General features: G+C 35.0%; 1 protein-coding gene and 1 pseudogene across 3 annotated transcripts; both read left to right on the plus strand.

Annotated features, from left to right (window-relative positions):
* The first annotated feature begins 2,998 nt into the window (after positions 1 to 2,998).
* On the plus strand, positions 2,999 to 8,181 carry LOC104089778 (uncharacterized). 3 transcript variants are annotated; one of them, XM_009594756.4, is made up of 4 exons: positions 2,999 to 3,369; positions 4,706 to 5,007; positions 5,116 to 5,232; positions 5,324 to 8,181. In XM_009594756.4, exons 2-4 carry the CDS (start codon positions 4,720 to 4,722, stop codon positions 7,838 to 7,840), a joined length of 2,922 nt encoding a protein of 973 aa, XP_009593051.1. In that variant the 5' UTR covers positions 2,999 to 3,369; positions 4,706 to 4,719; the 3' UTR covers positions 7,841 to 8,181. The 3 variants fall into 3 exon arrangements, with proteins under 3 accessions (XP_009593051.1, XP_070051451.1, XP_070051453.1); XM_070195352.1 differs by having other exon boundaries at positions 3,059 to 3,077; XM_070195350.1 differs by having other exon boundaries at positions 2,999 to 5,007.
* A 2,075-nt stretch (positions 8,182 to 10,256) lies between these two features.
* On the plus strand, positions 10,257 to 19,740 carry LOC104089759 (uncharacterized protein At4g19900-like; annotated as a pseudogene).
* The last annotated feature ends 29 nt before the right edge of the window (positions 19,741 to 19,769 follow it).

Below are 19,769 nucleotides of genomic sequence, written 5' to 3' on the forward strand. Positions count from 1 at the left end.
ACCACTTCTGGACAAGTTGGTGCTTTGATTATTAAGGATTTTCTTAGAGAAGAAAAATGGGGTGAGGAGTTGGGGTTGAATTTTCCAAGTGGTCATCTTAATTGAATATCTTCGACCTGTTGCTAGATAAAAATTATGAAATTGAAAAATAACATTATTAAGAGTGAGTGGCAGCGCACTGATTAGTTTTTTTTCTTTCTTTTTCCCCATGTCATTTTCAAAAGCCATCTTGCACTACAAGGACATGTACAGAAGCTGTTTAATGAACATGGGTCTATTATTCTCAGATTTATCTGTTTTTTTTATACATTAGTAAATATTAGTAATGTATATTCTTTTATACATTAGTAAATATTCTTTTCTTAATCTCCTAGATAATTAAGCAAGTGAAAACAGCGTTTCCTAATGTAAATACAATAGTCGCACACGTTAACTTAAGAATTCAAGTTTCGGAACTTACCACTTGAGTTTTTCAATTTTGACACTTCTCTTCAAGTCATAATTTTCCTGAAGAGTTAAGAATAAAAATATCTTTAATCTGTGCAAGTTCCTGCTACTTGCTACGCGTTCTTCTAAATTACTTGTTCCTCATGACTCAATTCTGTCTTCAGAAAAGAAGAGTAGATTATGTAATGCTGAACTTTTCTGGACATTTTCCCAATTTCGTATACTTAGCTCGAGTACTTGGCTTTATCACCATTAAAAGTTGCGGTGGAGTAGTAAATATTCTATCCTCTTCTTCGAGCCATAAGAATGGAATGCCTTTGATAGGAAGCTCGTTAACCCCATAATGAAAGTTAACCCCATAATGAAACTTACCAGTGTAAATGCAAATTAATCGAGCTCGAAACGAGTTTTCGAACCCGGATGAGAATTTTCTTTTTAAAAAAGAGGAGTATTTGGCTCTATTATTGCATCCTTTGTGCTGCATATGCTAAAGTTTTATGGAAGAAAAAGAAGCTTCGTTATGCTTGTGTGAGAATATTTTTGCCCCTCATGTGCCGGTCAATTGGCCAGCCCGAAAAAAATATGGTGAATTGTGGAGGAAGAGTTTGAAATTTAGATCAAATTTGAAGGGAAAAAATGATTTTGCTCTAAATTATGTCATGTAAAGTACGAAATAGTGATGACTTACTAAAAAAGAAGTACAAAAGAAAGCATTCAAATTGTACACAAAAAAAAAGAAGGAAAAGAAACAAGAGAAAGCATGTAGGAAATAGCGATGACTTACAAGAGAGAAGTACAAAAGAACATTTTAATTGTACAAAAGAGAAAAAAAAACACGAGAAAGCAATAGTGATGACTTTCAACGAGAGAAGTACAAAAGAAAGCATCCAAATTGTACCACCAAAAAAATAAAAATAAATACTAAGAGAAAACATTCAAATTAACCTTGTACAGTAGTCTTGGTTTTTATACTACTATTTACTGCACCTTTTCTTAACTTTTCAAGAACAAATAATAATCTTTTATATTTAAAAATAATATAATTTTAAAAAAAATTACATAATTTTTTATGACATAATATTATAATCACACAAATATTATAACACGTTTCAAAAATCTATTTGAAATAAAATGAAGGGGGTATATTATTTAAAAACTTCGGATTCTAGAACTTCAAATTATGTCATACATGTGTAAACAGAAAAAAAAAAACAGATATTGAAAATCCCAAAGGTGTAAGTGTAACCACGCACTCCACCGACTTTACCATGAGTTCATAACCCATAACTTATCCACTACGCCACTTCTCAATCTTCATGTATAACTGCTATTCCCCTACAATTTGTATTTCCTTTTTTACCCTTTCCCTCATTTAATTTTTTCCTTCAATAATCATAAAAAAATGTATTCCAACATGTTTGGATGGTTGTACTGTATCGTTTCATAATGTATTGTATTGTATTGTATCATTTGATGAATACAATATTTGAATAGATTGTGTCGTTTGCGTTGTTTCATAATATCATGCACCAACAATATGAAGAAAAATTATGATACGAGGTAAAATTGATATATAAAAAGGCAGGGTAAATGATATAATAAAATTATTTAATAATAATGAAGGGTGAGATGAGAGAAAAAGACAAGATAACAACGCGACCATACCAAATCAGTCGTTACATAAAGTGACACATTTCGTCGTTACGTCACGACAGATTTAACGATACGAAACAATAAAATTTAAGTAACAATCAAAACAAACATCGTATTTAAAATAATAATAAGATACAATACAATATGTAACAACCATCCAAAATTAACATATAGTAATAAAATAAATCAAAATATTAAAAGTTACTACTAGAATCTTTTGCTATGCAATTTTCACGCACGAGAAAACAATTTTGATCTTTATTGTATCTTTTATTTCATCTTAAGCTTAACTTTTCTTTAAAAATGTGCATTTTCCCCCTATCAAATGTCATTAGAGAAATATTTCAGTGTTTACAAAAATTGAAAAACTACTCTATTATTTGATTTTTTTTCAAAAAAACACTGAAGTAGTTTTTTCAAGAAAAATTTCAACACTTTTTATGGAAATTAGTTCCACCTAAAAGATCAATCAAATTGATTATATACGAGTCTCGAATCAATCAAAATAGTGAAAAGAGTATATATGCAATCATTTTTTTTTAAATTTAGATTAAAATTTACAATTAATCTAAAAAGGAATACTAAAAGATTCCTAGAAATTTTGAATTACATTTTGATAATATATTTTAATTGTAAATATTTCAAGCTAACAAGCTTCCCCACAAAGCAATATCTATTGAGTATAAGTATTATGCACTAACGATATAAATTCTTACACCATCAAGTCATTTAAAAAATAATTTTATATAATTCTCTGTATAAATACGAATTAATAATATTTAAAACATAAGAAGCAATCTGTAAAAGATCAAAAATACATTAATAGTGAAAACTTTATTAATATTATTGATGCATATACTTTAAATCCTAATTTTCTAATCCATATTCAATTCAATTCAAAGAGTCGCAGCTCTCTATATATTTTCCTCGTTCCGCTCCAACTCAGAAACCCCAAATCACCGGTTTTTTCTGCATTGGTAAATTCTCTTTCTCTCTCTAGAATCCTCTATTCTCTTATATTTATCTATTGCTGATTAATAATCGATTTCCTCTAAGTAAAAAAAGTTAATCGGTTTGATTGCTGATTTGGGGGTTTACGGTAAGGGGTTTGGAAAATCTTAGTAGTTGTTTAATGGGTATTTTTCGATTTTTGATATCTGATGATTTTGTTGAGTGTTTAGTGATAATAGTACTGTGTTAGAATCGACGGAATCTATTGCAGTCATCAATTTGGCGGCAAAACAGTTGGATAAAGACGAGCAATTACAGGTTGAGATTTTAAGTTTTTTTTTTTTTAGTTTTTATTCTGTTATGTATTTTAGGGCTGTGAGTATCTGATTGCGAATTTCAGTTTATTGATTTGTAGTGAGTATATGTTGAACTTGATTAAAAATATTCAATGTGTATAGAAAATTTGATCTTGAGCAGAGTTTCTACCAGAAACAGCAGGATAAGGTCTGAGTACACTCTACCTTCCTCAGACACACTAGTGTGATTACACTGGGTTGTTGTTGTATAGAAAATTTGAATTTACAAAATTGTAAAAACTTGGGGCTTTTCTTCCCTAAACTTTATATCAATTTTCGGTGCTACTTTGTTACTTGTATTTCCTATGGAATCAATTGGCTATGGATGAACTGTCTGTTACTTATACGTACAATGAGAACGAGCTCTGGGCTGAATACTGGTTTGGATTGTCTTACTTTTAATTAAGTTCCAGGTGTATGTGAGAACTAAATAAATCACTAATACTTCACTTGATGGAGGCATATAGTACTTTTGTCTCTTCTTAACCCTCTCCCCTTTGTGGATTCATTCCAGGTCCTTACTTGTTTGAGATAGTTATTATAAAATTAATAGAACTTAAAATGAATGAATCATGAACGAAGAACAGAAATTTAAAAACCAACTACTTCAAACTGGCTGTAATACCAGTTAAGGTCAGATAGACCCCTATTACACAAGTTTGATTAATATTCATCCATACTTGGAGGCAATACAACAACAACAACAACATACCTAGTCTTATCCCAGACCTGTGTACGCATACCTTACCCCTACCTTGTGAGGATAGAGAGGCTGTTTCCAATAGACCCTCGGCTCTGGAAAGCATAAGCACCACATTAATGAAAATATAGACAAGAAGGGTTAGTACCAAAAAGCCATATAAAAGCAGAATAAAAACAACAAGATATTAAGGTACAAACTTGGAGGCAATATTCATCAAATAACAAATTGGTTTTGTTCCGACAAATTTCTTACCAGAAAGTTGTCCAATTAATTACAGAAGCAAGGAAGGAAACATTATGTTCCTTATCCTAAAGATGTCGAGGGTGTTGTGAGTTGAGCACTGGGTTAGATCTGTATCCATTGAGCTTTCAACATTACCCTGTGAACTCTTTGCAAAAGCGTTTCCTTCCCGTCTTTTCATACTCCTAGTGCAGGGTTGAACCTTTTGTCTCTCTTGAAAATATGATTTAGTAGCTTCTTTTCTATCTGCCCCTTGAAGAAGATACCTTTTCTTTGTCTTCCGTCAAACTCCATGCTGGTTTGACATATCACAGTTTGTTGTTTTACTATTATGTGCCTTTAATTGGAGTGACAGGATAGAGTTTGCCAATGGAGTTTGACAAAGAAGAGAATGGTTTTATTAGTGTTCCTGCTCCTGAGTTTGGTGCAATATTCATGTCAAACATTGCAACAAAGAGAGACTACTTTAAACATAAGGTCTTTGGCCTTCCATCGTCCATGGCAAATTTTGTAACGGAGGTCAAAAAAGGAATGATCCTGTTCCTATTTGAATATGAAAGGAGACAACTATTTGGAGTGTATCGGGCTATCTCAGATGGGGAAATGAACATTGCACCCCATGCATTTAGTTCGTCAGGGAAGCAGTTTTCCGCGCAGGTATCATATGTCAAATGATGGTTCTTAACATTCAACAAGAACTATTGTTAGGTTGAATAATACAAGGATAATTTTGGTCTATTTTTGCTTTCATGTTCTCTTCCCTAGGTACGATTTGTGCCGGTTTGGTACTGTAGTCCACTATCTGAAAATGAGTTCCACGATGCCATTAGGGAGAATTACTTTTCGGCAAGGAAGTTCCACTTTGGTCTGTCTGATGAGCAGGTCTGATGATTATTCTCTGTATTTGGGCTTTCAATCATCATATACTTTAGCTGAATATTTCTGTTACTAACTGTTCCTTCTCAATAAGCAGGTTCATAGGCTTCTTAGGTTGTTTAGTTCAAGAAAGTTAAAGAATAAGTTACCCCCAAGAAAGCTCACAACTGGAGTGAGCAATGGAGTTGACGAAGACCATATAGTGGTCAATAACAATTCATATGCAGCAAGTGGTGATTTTGATATCAAACGTTCTGATGTTGATTTAGAGCCTTCCCTTTCAAGAGGATATCCAAGGTCATTCCGTGGAGTAAAAAGAGTCAACGATGACATGTTTTTAATTGAGCATAGAGTGAAGGACAGAGTAAAAATTGATTCTGCTGAACATCTCTACGATAATGATAAGAAGAGAAGATTAGGTTATGATGGAAGGTTATTGAGGGATACTGCTGCTGAAGATAGGCTTCATATTCACTCCCTCACTGAACATGAAGCAAATTTAGTGGTAAGAGATCAGATAGTAAATGAAGATAACATGGATGGTAATTTTGGTCTGGGCAGATCAAATCAGCAAAGAGAGCCTTCAGATGGTGATAGAACTAGAATTGGTACTCATTATGCAGGTTTTCTAAGGAACAATAGTGTGGATAAAGCACATGGCATGGATAACTCTCATGAGCCTGCCCTTTCTAGGAAGAATAAAAGTGACCCCTTTTGCAATATTGGAACTGTAAGTGATGACTGGCAGAGTTCCTTGGATAGAGTAGGAAAAAAGAGCCATTTGGACTCTGATATTTATTCTACAATTGTGTCTGAACGCTTTGTGAACTCACCATACAATCAGAAAGGAATGTGTGAAGATGGTAGATTATTCACGAGAGAAATAAGCAGAAATGAATCTAAGTTTCATACAGGTCTCGGAAGAGGATTTGATCATCAAGCGGCCACTGATGATGATGAATGCTTCCTTTCTAGGCGTAAAGGAGCAAATAAAAAATGTGTAGATAGCTTTCTTATCCCGGCTGCTTCAGATGGGAACTCCGCTTATGCCGGAGATGTAGGTAGACAAGTGGCTGGAGTTGGTAGTTATCCAATGAATGATTTTGATAGGCTGGTCCCTGGTACAGAAAACTTTCAGAGGCTTCTCACCGTGGCTGGTCGCACTGGTTACTCTCCAATGAACAAAAGAACCTCAGGGTACTCTACCATGTTTCTTGCTGAAACAGAATTTCCTCAGTCAACAGAAGCACAAAATCTTGGTCCCTTTTGCTCTAAATTCCATGACGCAACAATTCCAAGAGTCATGCCACATAAGCATGAATGCCCCAGTTCTTGTTATGAACATACCGAGACTTATGAAGTTGAACAAGGTTCAAACTTTGTGCAAAAGCGACCTTCTTCCGATGTTAATAAAAAGAATAACTATGCATCATCTAAAGGAATATCTTCTCCGTATTCCTATCCAGAATTTACGAAGAGGGGCCTGGAATCAGCTTCTGAAGATGGACACATGATTCTGCTTCGATCACACGATGGGTTCAACTCTCCACCTGTAAATGTTGGAATTTCTGAGGCAATGGAACCAAATAGGTCTCGTTCTTTTAGTTATAGAACTGCTTTCATTCCAAGGGAATCTATTGGTCAACAATTTAGGGATGATATTAACGAGGGCGAGAATTGGAGATTTTCATCTCAAGCTGCCCTCAGTTCAACTGCTCATTCTTATTCTGGTAACTATCAATGTGCTGATGAGGAACTAGGTGATGAGAATGTTATATGGCAAGGGAGTGATATAATTCATGTTAGAAGAAGATCCCGGTCTCCTAATTCAAGTTGGTTGCCCCGTCAAGGAAATGTTTTGACAAATCTTGACCACGCCAACAGCCCTGGAGCAGATATCGTTAATAATGAATACGAGGATAACGTTTTAACTGATGTTGTACATTCTGATTCCAGAAATTCCAGAAGAAGTGTGTTTAATCGCTTATCTGTGGCTCCTAAAGTACGCAAGTTGAGAGAACAAGTAGCTGATCACAGTATGAGCTATGATGAATATTATATGGATACGTCAGTTGATGAAATTATGGACTTGTTATACGAGGATCAGAATATTGTACCAAAAAAGCCATTGAATCGGAAACCATTTATTCGAAAAGTTGGATATGGTGAAACTAATAGGTCGGGAAAACATGCTGCAGTTGTCAAGAATGACGCAGAGCAGCCCGGTGATTCAATGGTGAGAGTTCTGAGAGAAAGTGCAAATGAAGTTCTTGAAGAAACTGTGAACCATGTCCTCGCAGAGACCAGAGTGGTGAACTTCAAGCGCAGGAGGGAGACAAATCGAGCTTCAGAACAGACTAATGCTAAATTCAATGAAGAAGAAAAAACAAATGCCAGAGAACACACGGTCCTTCAGAATGCACAAGAAAACAGTTGTAAAACTGCTGTGGCTAAGGATTCAACTGATAAGCCATCAAAGCGTAGAAAGCTTGTGCGTCCAGTATTTGATGAAAACAACTCCAGGAGTCATTTGAATCACCAACTTCCTTGTCAGACAGTTGACAAGGTTAACACATGGAATTCAGATTCGAGCGAAGTTCAATCCGCTCTCTAATAATTAACAATCTTGGTGAACAAAAAGATTACTCCATTGGTCGTCAAGTTCCCCAACATGCTAACTCAAGGGGCGGTTTGCATTGTCTGAAGCTTAATATATGATGATGACGAAACTGAAGGAGGTAGTGCCATGATTGTATGCTAAATCGTGTAGGTTTTCCCTCCAGCGTATGACTGTTTTGAGATCTTATGTAGATATGCACATCAAGTTTTGTTTGAAAGGTCGTATTTTGATATGCAAATGAACAAATTTGCCCCTTGTGTAAATTTGCTATTTGCTTCCTTCATTTGTACCGCATAACAATATGTTGTTATTTTAGTTGATCATGTATTTTATCCCTACTAAAGCCATTATCATCCAAAACAGTTTACTCACGATGGAAGAAGACTAGCTAATGAAATATAAGTAAATGTAAAATGAAGGAAGCAAAGTGGTGGAATTTCATGGGTAAATCATCTTTAGTTTTCTTAAGAATCGGTGAGACTCAAACATTAGCAAATGAAATTGCAATGATAATAATTCAACGAGAATAGAGGGGGTTAAGTGGGTAAAAGATGAAGGCAAAATATATAAAGGGCACTAAGCTTCCGCTATGCGCGGAGTCCGGGAAAGAGTCGGACCACAAAAAGTATGTTTTCCAAAAAAAAAATAAAAAAATCTATATATTATTAAAAGGAAGGAAAAAGTCCTCTACTTAAGCCAAATGACAACATAGAAAAAAGTTACATGACATAAATAGTTAATAATTAGTTATTTAGTTAATAATTAGTTATTGGTTATTGTTTTTAAATTTAAATATCTATAAAATAATAAAATAAAATATTTTATAATAAAAAACGAAAAAAAAAACTGTCAATTCAAATTGGAGAATAGTTTCAAGTTGGAGTTTTAAAATTATTTTAAAATAAAAAACTAAAATTATAAAAAATAAAAAAATGCCAATTTAAAATTTCTTTTAATAATTTTTCTTTTTCTTTTTAAAAATAAAAAGTTTATTCATTCAGAAAATATTATTGAGAATAATAGAATAAAATACAAAATAAAACAATATCTATCTTCTATTATATTATAAAATGAAAGTAACATACAAGAATCTATATCTATATTATTATTAAAAGGAGAGGAAAAAGCACTATCCTTAAGCCAAGTGGCAGCCTAGAATAAAGCCACATGGCATAAGTAGTTAATAATTAGTTATTTATTAAATAATTAGTTATTGGTTATTATTTTTGAATTTAAATATCTATAAAATAATAAAACAAAATATTTTACAATAAAAAACGAAAATATCTATATAAAATAAAATATTTTATAATAAAAAACGAAAATTTTAAAAAATTGTTCATTCAAATTGGCGAGTAGTTTCAAGTTGGACTTTTTAAATTATTTTAAAATAAAAACACTAAAATTACCCAAAAAAAATAAAAAACTACCAATTTAAAATTTCTTTGTTTTTTAAATAATTTTTATTTTTCTCTTTAAAAATAAAAAGTTTATTTATTCAAAAAATATTGTTGATAATAATAGAATAATTTATAAAATAAAACAATATGTATCTTCTATTAATAAAATGAAAGTAGCATACAAAAATTTAAATAAAGTAATATGCTAATAAATATTGGATAATATAATGAAGAAAAATATAAAACTAAAAAGTTATTCGATGTTTATATAAGTCTTATTAATTTAATAGAGATTTTATTCATTAAAATTTAGATAATATTATTGAGAACAATATGAATGAAGTAAAAAAATATATATTTCAAGAGTAATAAAATATATATCTTCTATTATATTACAAAGAGAAAGTAGTTGATAAAAATATTAAACAAAGTAGTATGCTAATAAAAAATTCTATTAACAATGCAACAACAACAATAACACAGTATATTAGCAATGCAATTATATTAAATATTGGATAATATAAAAAAAAATACATAACAAAAAAGTTATTCGATGATTATATAAGTCCCTTTAATTTAATAGAGATTTTATTCATTAAAATTCACACAAAATTATTGATAACAATATAATAAAATTTAAAATAATAAGATTAATAAAATATATATATCTTCTCTTATATTACAAAACGAAAGCGAACAGACAAAAATATTAAACAAAGTAATATGCTAAAAAAATACTATTAATAATATAAAAATACTAAATATTGAATAATAAAAAAAAAAATATAGAACAAAAAAGTTATTCAATAACTATATAAGTCATAATAATTTAATTTAATTAATATTTTTAATATTGGCCGCGTGCGAGTACCACTACTAGTTAATAATTAATAAAACTGTTCAGTCTATTATCAAGACCCATATATCCTTAAAACCCGATCCATTTTAGCACCCAACTCCATTTTTCATTTTACAGTTGTAACTTTTCATAACAGAATCTCAGTTACACTCCTGACTCCACTCCCCCCCCCCCCCCCCCCCCAAAAAAAAATAAAAATAAATCCGGTGACTACTGGATCGCCACCGACCGCTGCCGTAACACATGCTTCGGAACTTACGCACGCGGCGGCGTCCGCTTTACGGTGCTCACATTTGTGCCTTAGCCGCCGCGATTCTCCTCCTCCTTTCCGTTTCACTCCTCTACAGTCGCCTCAACTTCTTCCTCCAACCTAACAATCACCACCCGCACTCCCTCCAATACGACACTATTTCACTGAACAATCCTCTCGTGGACGATTTAGCCGACGCTGATTACCGCTCCTCTGACGACCGCATCGACGAGCTCGACGTTGCTGACAATAACAACAACAATAACGATGATGAGTTCCTCTTATCCAACGAATCCGAAGAGGACGACGAAGAACTCATCAACCAATATCCTAGGGTTTCCTCCACGTATTTCTACGATCAGAGGCACGGAGTTGTACGGAGAGCGTTTAACAAGCGATCGATTGAGGAATGGGAGGATTACGTTAATTTCGAATCGAGGATGAAGGTAGGATTAGGGTTTAAGAGTGATGAATCTAAGGCCGCGTTTGGATCTGATGATTTTCCAGTAGATGTGCAAATGAGAATGAAATTGAGTGAGATTAAGAGTGTTGAAGATGCTTTGTTACTAAAAGGATCACCTTTGAGGGAAGGGTGGGGTGAGTGGTTTGAAAAGAAGAGTGATTTTTTGAGGCGGGATCGGATGTTCAAGTCGAATTTGGAGGCGTTAAATCCAAATAATAATCCCATGTTCCAGGATCCTGATGGAGCTGGGATTACTGGATTGAGTAGAGGGGATAAAATTGTATTGGAAGTGTTGATGAATGAGCTTAAGAAAGTTCCATTTCTGGTGAAAAAGCCACTTTCGGTTTCTGAATTGAGAAAATCTGAGCTGGTTAGTGATGCTTTGGATTTGCACAAGATGGTGGGGCTGGCCAAAAATGATGCCTTTGAGTCGAAAGAGTTGAAGTTCAATACTGAATTAGTGAAAACTAATGATGCGTATGTGAATAAAGGGAAGAGAGCGGAGCGTAGAACATTAAATGATAATGCTAGAATTGGAAAAAGAGCTGTACATGTTCATGATACTGATGAAGATTTAGCTACTAGGAGTAACAAAGGGATACACAATGGTAATAGGAAAGCTGTGGAAGGTGAGACAAGAGGTGAAGTTTCTGGGCAAGTCTAGGCTGATGGAAAGAGATGGGGTTACTTTCCGGGTTTGCAACCCCGGTTGTCTTTTGCTAATTTTATGAATTCCTTTTTCAGGAAAGCAAAATGTACTATGAGATTTTTCATGGTGTGGAATTCTCCTGCATGGATGTTTACCACTCGGTATCATAGGGGACTTGAGAGCGTACTTAACCATCACTCGGATGCCTGTGTGGTGGTTTTCTCTGAGACAATAGAACTTAACTTCTTTAGTGGTTTTGTGAAGGATGGGTAAATTCCTGAATTTCTTTCTGCCTTCAGTTCGTAATGTTTGTTTGAATTATTTGAAGTTTCCATGTTTGCGTCAGGAAGACTGTACTAATTATGGTGTTTCCTAGAAGTCTTAAGTTCTTCTTACAGCAGCAAAGGAAAAAGAAAAAGAAGATTGTCTTAAGTTGTTCTTTGTGCATATATGCGCGTGTGCATGTTTATCGTGTTGTATTCTTCTATTTGCAATTTTATTGGGAATGGATTTGATGATGGCTTATTTTCCGCAGCTTCAAAGTGACTGTTGTGATGCCCAATCTTGATGAGCTCCTACAGGATACACCAACACATGTATTTGCTTCTGTCTGGTACGAGTGGAAGCAGACAAAACATTATCCCTTACATTACAGTGAACTTGTCAGGGTGGCAGCTCTATACAAGTAAGGAATATGCGAAATATTTACTTGGCCTTGTATTTGTATTGTATGTACTGTGCAATTACTTGAAGTGTCATTTCTACGATGATGCATTGTAGTTACAATTCAAATATATTACCGTTTGCCTAGAGTGGCATAACAGAGTTCAAAAGCTCTAGTGTTTCTTGTGTATAACATTTTGACTCGACTAAGGCAAAGTAGATAAATAACCAGTACATAAGATCCCGATTGCATATTTGAATCAGTAGAATTACTTATTATATAAAAAAGTAAAAAACTTCCGAATTATCATTTCAATATTAACAAGTTGATGCGTGGATCATCAGAAAAGCAGAAACAGGTACCTTCTGTACCAGTATACAACTCATGAATGGATAACTGATGAATGTGATAGGAATTAGTGAAAGAAGGAAGAGTAGCAATAGATGAGCTTCAATTGAATGAAGTTTATTTCATTTTAATTTTATATTTGTGTACTTGTTTCTCCTAATCTTCTTCATATAAACTGATATTCTTAAACTTGGACTAGAAAGCAACAAGGTTGTTCATGAAGATAAGAGATGGAATTAATGATGGTGAGAAGACTACTAAATAAGGATCTAAGTTTATGGGATATGCAAAATTTTGGATGTTAGCATATATGTTAATGGATAGTCCACTGAAGTTGTCTGTGGCACATGGTAAGGGTTTTTTAAGATCACATGTTTCTCAGAATTTTTCTGCTCCTAGTGAGGGTTTTGTTTTAGCAATATATGCCCATAGCTGAATTATATGAGTTTTCCTTAGGGAAAATAAATTGTTGTTTGCACCAACATCTCTTGGCGAAAGCCAAGAACCTTATGACATCATGATCGTGTTAGAATATGTTTGCCATAAATATAGAAATTTATGTGTAATTGTACCTGTTTTCTCCGAAATGTCTAAGTCACAATCTTTTTTGCTGTATCACATTGTTTGAATAATGATTGAAGGATTGACTAAAGGGGGCATTTGACAGATGTTGTCCTATGGGTTATTTACAGCTGTGGTCCTGTTTGTAATGAACTTCTTGCTAAGTCCTTTTACTGCAGCATTGTTTTTGCTTCAGTGATAATGATCTTCAATTTCTTTTGATGAAATTCATAGTTTTTCGGTGTTGTTAATAAACTTCATGTGCTCTTTTGCCTTGTCGCTTGCAGGTATGGGGGAATCTATCTTGACTCGGATATCATAGCGTTGAATTCATTGTCTTCGCTTAATAATACTGTTGCTTTTGAGAATGACCTACGTGGAAAAACTTTGAATGGTGCTGTAATGGCATTTAGAAAGCAAAGGTACTTGTAACTCCACTTTTGCCGTCTGTAGTTCTTAACTGCTATGTTCTAGTTTGCGTACTTGGACCTTGCAATATCCATCTGTTCTCTGGTATTTTGTAAGTAAGCAATAAAGCAGGTTTGCACGTTCTACAATTGGGGCCAACTGAGAAAGAAATTTGGATATTGAAATAAGAGCAATTAAGAAGGACATTTGAATGGAAAAAAATATTATCTTTTACTTTTTAATCTGATGCTGGTGGCTACTGCCGTTATGTGGATAAAATAACATGTTCTTTTAGTAAGATAAAGATCGATCCCCCCCCCCCCCCCCCCCCCCAAACACACACACACACACAAAAAACCCCAACCAAAAAAAATAAAAAAATAAAGAGGAAATAAAGGGTTCTTTCATCTTGCAAATGAACAAACTATTTTGGTTGTCCTTGCTGGTGGGAGGTGTATCCATTGGATTAGTCAAGGTACATGCAAGTCGGCCTGGACACACCACTGTTCTAAAAAATAAAGTAATGTTCGAGTTGTCATTTGCCTGAAAATGCTACCAAAGGATTCCATTTTAGAATTAGAATAACCTCAAACCGTGCTACCTCTTAAAGTGTATTGTGGGAAAAGGACAGGACAATACAAGTATTCCGTAGCAAAAGTATATAAAGGATGTAAAGTATATTCTCTTCTGTCTACCCTATGGCCAAGATTCACTTTCTTGTACGCCTTTTGCAGTCCTTTTATAATGGAGTGTTTGAAGGAGTTTTATGCCTCTTATGACGACGCACAATTGAGGTGGAATGGAGCTGATCTTTTGACAAGAGTTGCTAGTAACTTTTCTGGCAATGATAATCCGATAGAACGATGGAGATCAAGTTTCAACCCTCTTTTCTTATCTTCCCTATCAGTCATAATAATATTACCAGGTACAGACTTTACTACCTTTTAGTCTTTAGTTTAAAAGTATAAAATGTGGTACTTAGAATTGTAAATGCTTAAATTTATTAGTGAAAGATTTATTATTGTTATTTCAAACTTTTAATTGTTAGTAACATTACCATTTCAAAAAAGAAATTTAGTCATATTAACATTATTGCCTTTTTCCTTTTCTTGCCATGATAGGTAGTGTCACAACTAGAGTTATTGTGATTATTGGTTGCACTTACGTTCATGATGTTATTACTGATTTGGTTAAAATATACTGCTCTAACTAATGCATAATGGTGACGTCATATAACTTTGTTGAGTCTTGTACTGAAAGAGAGGAACATTAGTCTAGCCCCCTTACAGCATAAGCAACACTTTCTGTTTTAGTAATGCTGCAAAATTTTAAGGGGCAGGATCCACAAAGCTCATTTGGGATGAAAGTCAAAATCCTTAGTTGGAACATTAGGGGGTTGAATGAGAGTAAGAAGAGGGGGATCATCAAATCTTTGTTGATGAAGTGGAAGGCAGATATAGTATGTTTGCAGGAGACAAAAATTGAAGAGTGGTCACAACAATTAGTAGGTTCTTTATGGGGAAATAGATGGGCTAGCTGGGCAGATTTGCAAGCAAATGGCACAAGAGGTGGGGTCATCATTTTGTGGGACAGGAGGTTGTGGAAAAGCATTAGCATTCAGCAAGGTATATACTCGGTTTCTGTCATTCTAGAAAGTCTCCAGGAACAATTCAGGTGGTGTTACACTGGGGTATATGGGCGACATTCAAATTCAGCAAGAAAGGATCTTTGGCATAAATTGACAGCAATAAGGGGTATTTGGGATGAGCATTGGGTGATAGGGGGAGATTTTAATGTATGCAGATATGAGCATGAACAATTCAACTGTCTTAGTAGGTCCAGAGCAATGAAATCTTTCTCTGATATTATATTGGAATTGGAACTGTTGGACTTACCCCTACAGGGAGCTCAATATACATGGTAGGGAGCTCAATATACATGGTCCAGAGCTCAATATACATGGTCTACAGGGAGCTCAATATACATGGTCTAGAGGTGAAGAACAACTTCAGGCTTCTAGAATTGATAGGTTCTTAATCTCATCTGAGTGGAATGACAACTTCAAGGCGATAAAGCAGGTGGCTTTACCCAGAGTCTGATCATAAGCCATTAATGCTTGAATGTGGGGATTGGGACTCCAATTCGTCTTATTTTAAATTTGAGAATATGTGGTTGCTAGCGGAGGGATTCATGGACTCAGTTAAAGAATGGTGGTCCAGTTATCGGGTAGTGGGCAGTCCAGACTTCATCTTGACTCAAAAACTGAGGAACCTGAAGAAAGACATCTCATGCTGGAATAGGGAGGTATTTGGAAAACTAGAAACTCAAAAAAGTAAGGCACTTAATGAACTAACTATGTTGGAACAATCATCTGAAGGCAGAGTTCAAACACAAGCTGAGAAGGCTCAAATGATCAAACCTGCAATCACAAATTCAGCAGTTAGCAAAGATTGAGGAGGTTTTATGGAGACAAAAATCAAGATGCTTATGGCTTAAGGATGGAGATAGAAATACAAAGTACTTCCAAAAGATGGCTAATGCTCATAGAAGAAACAACTGCATTGATAGGCTACAGATGGGGGAAGTCATCATTGAAGATAAGGAGGAAATCAAAAGTGAAATCCTGAACTTCTACCAGCAGTTGTACATAGAGAATGAACCTTGGAGGCCGTCAGCTAGATTTGACAATCTAGCTAGGATTTCAGAAGCTGAGAGAAACTGGTTGGAAAGGGAGTTTGAGGAACAGGAGATTCTTTCAACTATTAGAAAATGTGCTCCAGATAAGGCTCCAGCACCTGATGGTTTTACTATGGCATTCTTTCAACATGCTTGGGAGATTATCAAAAAGGAGGTTATTGATGCAATGAATCACTTTCACCACAACTGCCACATGGTTAAATCTATTAATGCCTCTTTTATTGCTCTGATTCTTAAAAAGAAAGGCGCAACCGAGCTCAAGACCAATCAGTCTTATAAGCAGTGTTTATAAGATTGCTTCTAAACTTTTGGCTGAAAGGCTTAAAACAGTCATTGGGAAGTTGGTATCGGGGAGTCAGAATGCTTTTGTGAAAGGGAGACAAATCACAGATGCTGCTCTCATTGCAAATGAGGCACTAGATTGGAGACTTAAGAGTGGAGAGCCAGGGTTGTTATTTAAACTGGACATTGAGAAAGCTTTTGACAAAGTGAGCTGGTCATACTTGCTCGCAATTCTGATGCACATGGGCTTTGGGAAAAGATGGATAAGATGGATCAAGTTCAGCATCAGTACTGTTAAGTATTCGATCTTAGTGAACAGGGGTCCAGTGGATTTCTTTTCTCCACAAAGAGGTATCCGACAGGGTGACCCTATCTCACCGTTCCTCTTTATCTTGGCCATGGAAGGGCTTAGTAAAATGCTGCAGAAAGCCAGCCAGTTACATTGGATAGAAGCTTTTAAAATTGGGAGGAATGTTGGGACTCAAACTGCTGCCAATTTGTTTTGTTGGTCTAGACTGTACCCTATCAACAATATTGATCATCTTTTGGATTTCATTAGCTCCTTAGCTAAGAGTGGGTTGCTCTAGTGGTAAGCACCCTCCACTTCCAACCAAGAGGTTGTGAGTTCGAGTCACCCTAAGAGCAAAGTGGGTAGTTCTTGGAGGGAGGGAGCCGAGGGTCTATCGGAAACAACCTCTCTACCCCAGGGTAGGGGTAAGGTGTGCGTACACACTACCCTCTCCGGACCTCACTAGTGGGATTATACTTGGTTGTTGTTGTTGTTGTTGCTCCTTAGCTCTGGCTTAGCCAATTATGTATAGGAGCCGGAATATTTTTGTAAGCTCAAATTCCAAATCATGTACTTCTTGCATCTTCTTGATGCCATCTATTGAAATCACTTACTTTATCAAAAAAAAAATGCTGCAAAATTTTAACAACAAAACAGGTAATTTCAATATTGATTTGAATTTCGATATTTTTCCTATATCAGGAGTCAATTTTGACCTCGTAAAACATTGATTCGTGTAGTTTAGCCCTAATAATATTCTTAAATCCCCGACGAAGTATAAGCTAAAGGGAATAAAAACTGATGACGTCCAATCCTACGCCTCTAAGTGAAGCGTAGACGGTCGTTAGCAATAATAAACCCAACTAGGTTGGGGTCGAATCCCACAAGGAGTAAGTGTGTGCTAAAGTGTTTAGAAGTGTGCAAACTCGATGTTTCTTAAGTTTATCTTCTAACAAAAGAGTGGTGATCAGTTATGTCTAATTTTCTACTAAAATTTAACTACGGACTTTTATTGAACACGTAGAATGCAAATAAAGATGGTTTGTTTTCTGATAAAGAGAAGGACCGGGATTGCAACCTCAATATGGCATAATTAGTTCATGGGTGTCCTTAATCTTGCCTAAATACTTCGCATTAGTGATTATGATCCAATCGATAGCTGCCCACTAGAATTTTCCAACTATAGCCAAGCTTTTCCCTAAAAAGTTCTTTCAAACCCAAAGGAATTCAGTAAGCCCCAATTGATAATGACCTAAGTAGAAATTTTCCAATTCCTAGTTCGATTTTATTAATCAAGCTTCATTAATTCCTTAATAAGCTCCAATCCTTGCTACTTGTTGACTACCCAATCTAATTTCCACATTTCCAAGTAAGAAATAGATAAAAAGGGCTCAATCTGGTGTTTGCAACCACCAAATTAACACTAAAACATGGAAACAAGTAGATAATCAATCCAAGTAATAATAAGCAAGATGAACAAAGACCCATTCACACTAATGCCATTAGAGTTTATAATCCAGCTATGGAGCTTAGCTACTCATGCTAGAAATGAAAAATAAGAGTTGAGATGAAAAGATAAACATAATTAAGACTTAAAAGAGTAAGAAAATCCAAACAAGGTGTTGATTTTTCCAATCCTTCCCAAATTAGCTAAAGGCTAATATGGAGTACAAAAGAGAAGCAAAGATGGCCTAAAAATGACCTAAACTTCTATATATATTAAGTCCCAAAAGTGGACAAAATTGCCCTTGGTTAGCCCCCCGTAGCTTCAGATTCAGGCTTCAAGTAGGCTGCTTTTTTCAGGGCTTCACGTAGGCTACGTGAATTTCAGCTTCTTCAGGTGATTTTTCCCATGTAGGCTGCGCATGTAGGCTATGTGCTTCTCGTATGCAAAACCAGAACATCCCAGTCTTCAGCTTAATCCCATTTTCCAGGTACGTAGGCTACATGCTTCGCGTCGTAGGCTACGTAAATTTTTGGCCTTCAGTTACAACTTCAATTCTTCCAATTGTTCACTTGGACTTGGTCTTTTCTTGCTATTTGTCCATGTTTATCATTCTCAAAGCGTCCACCTCTTCTTAATCCTGAAAATACACCATTCAAAGCATAATTACTCAACTTATTCCAACAAATGGGGCATAAAACTCTATAGAAACACAAGAGAAGTTAGCTAAAAAGCTAACTTATCAAAAACCTTGGCTGTCTAATATCTCATTCAGCGAGCTTCAGCAGCATCCGAACATGTCATGGTTTTTGTAACCAAACATCAACATCGGTTTATTTTTCTTCTTATTGCTGGGATGATAGTCCAAAACAGGGGGTTATAGACAAAAGTATGTACCAACTCTCCCTTTTCCTTTGACAGATATTTCTCAGCACCAGCAACAGAGAGTGAGAAAGCTGAACAAGATATGCTATTTAAAACTATACTCAAAGAAGCAGTCACATTTCACTTTTGGAATGGCTTAACTTCAGCTATGGTTCCAGAGACTGAGAGCCTTGCATACCGGATCATTAATTACAATTGCCTACATTGCTCAGAAGAATTATGAATCTCTTGCAAAAGCATTAAAGCAGACGGCCTTGTAAAACATTTTATTTTCATGCCATTAGATACCTCACAGCTTTTAAAGAGATTCAAAAGAGTGTCAGTTATGAAGATGTACATTTGAAATTCCGGTGCTGTTTTCCATGAAGAAAGGCTGCTTGCAGTGGTGATGTCCTGTCTATATACAAATTGTTGTTGTAGGAAACATGAATCTTTAGTTGGCTGAAGGCTTCTGGATCTCGTGTTCTTAGTCTATTAGTTGGTGTAGATTCTCACAAGGGAGGATTAAGAGATCCCACTTTTTATAGCTGAGATCTTTTTGTATATTTGCTTCCCTTTGATTTGTGTAGTTCTCACTTTATCGGTCTGATTTAGATGATTCACTTAGTTTAATCCAAAGTTTTGTAGAACTATTTGTAGTCATTGACAACACAACAATCATATATTTTAGTGATGTTTCTTTTAAATTATTTCTACATCTGCAGCTTCACATCATTTCTTCTCT

This window comes from Nicotiana tomentosiformis, chromosome 2, assembly GCF_000390325.3.
Source record: "Nicotiana tomentosiformis chromosome 2, ASM39032v3, whole genome shotgun sequence".
NCBI classification, from domain to species: domain Eukaryota; kingdom Viridiplantae; phylum Streptophyta; class Magnoliopsida; order Solanales; family Solanaceae; genus Nicotiana; species Nicotiana tomentosiformis.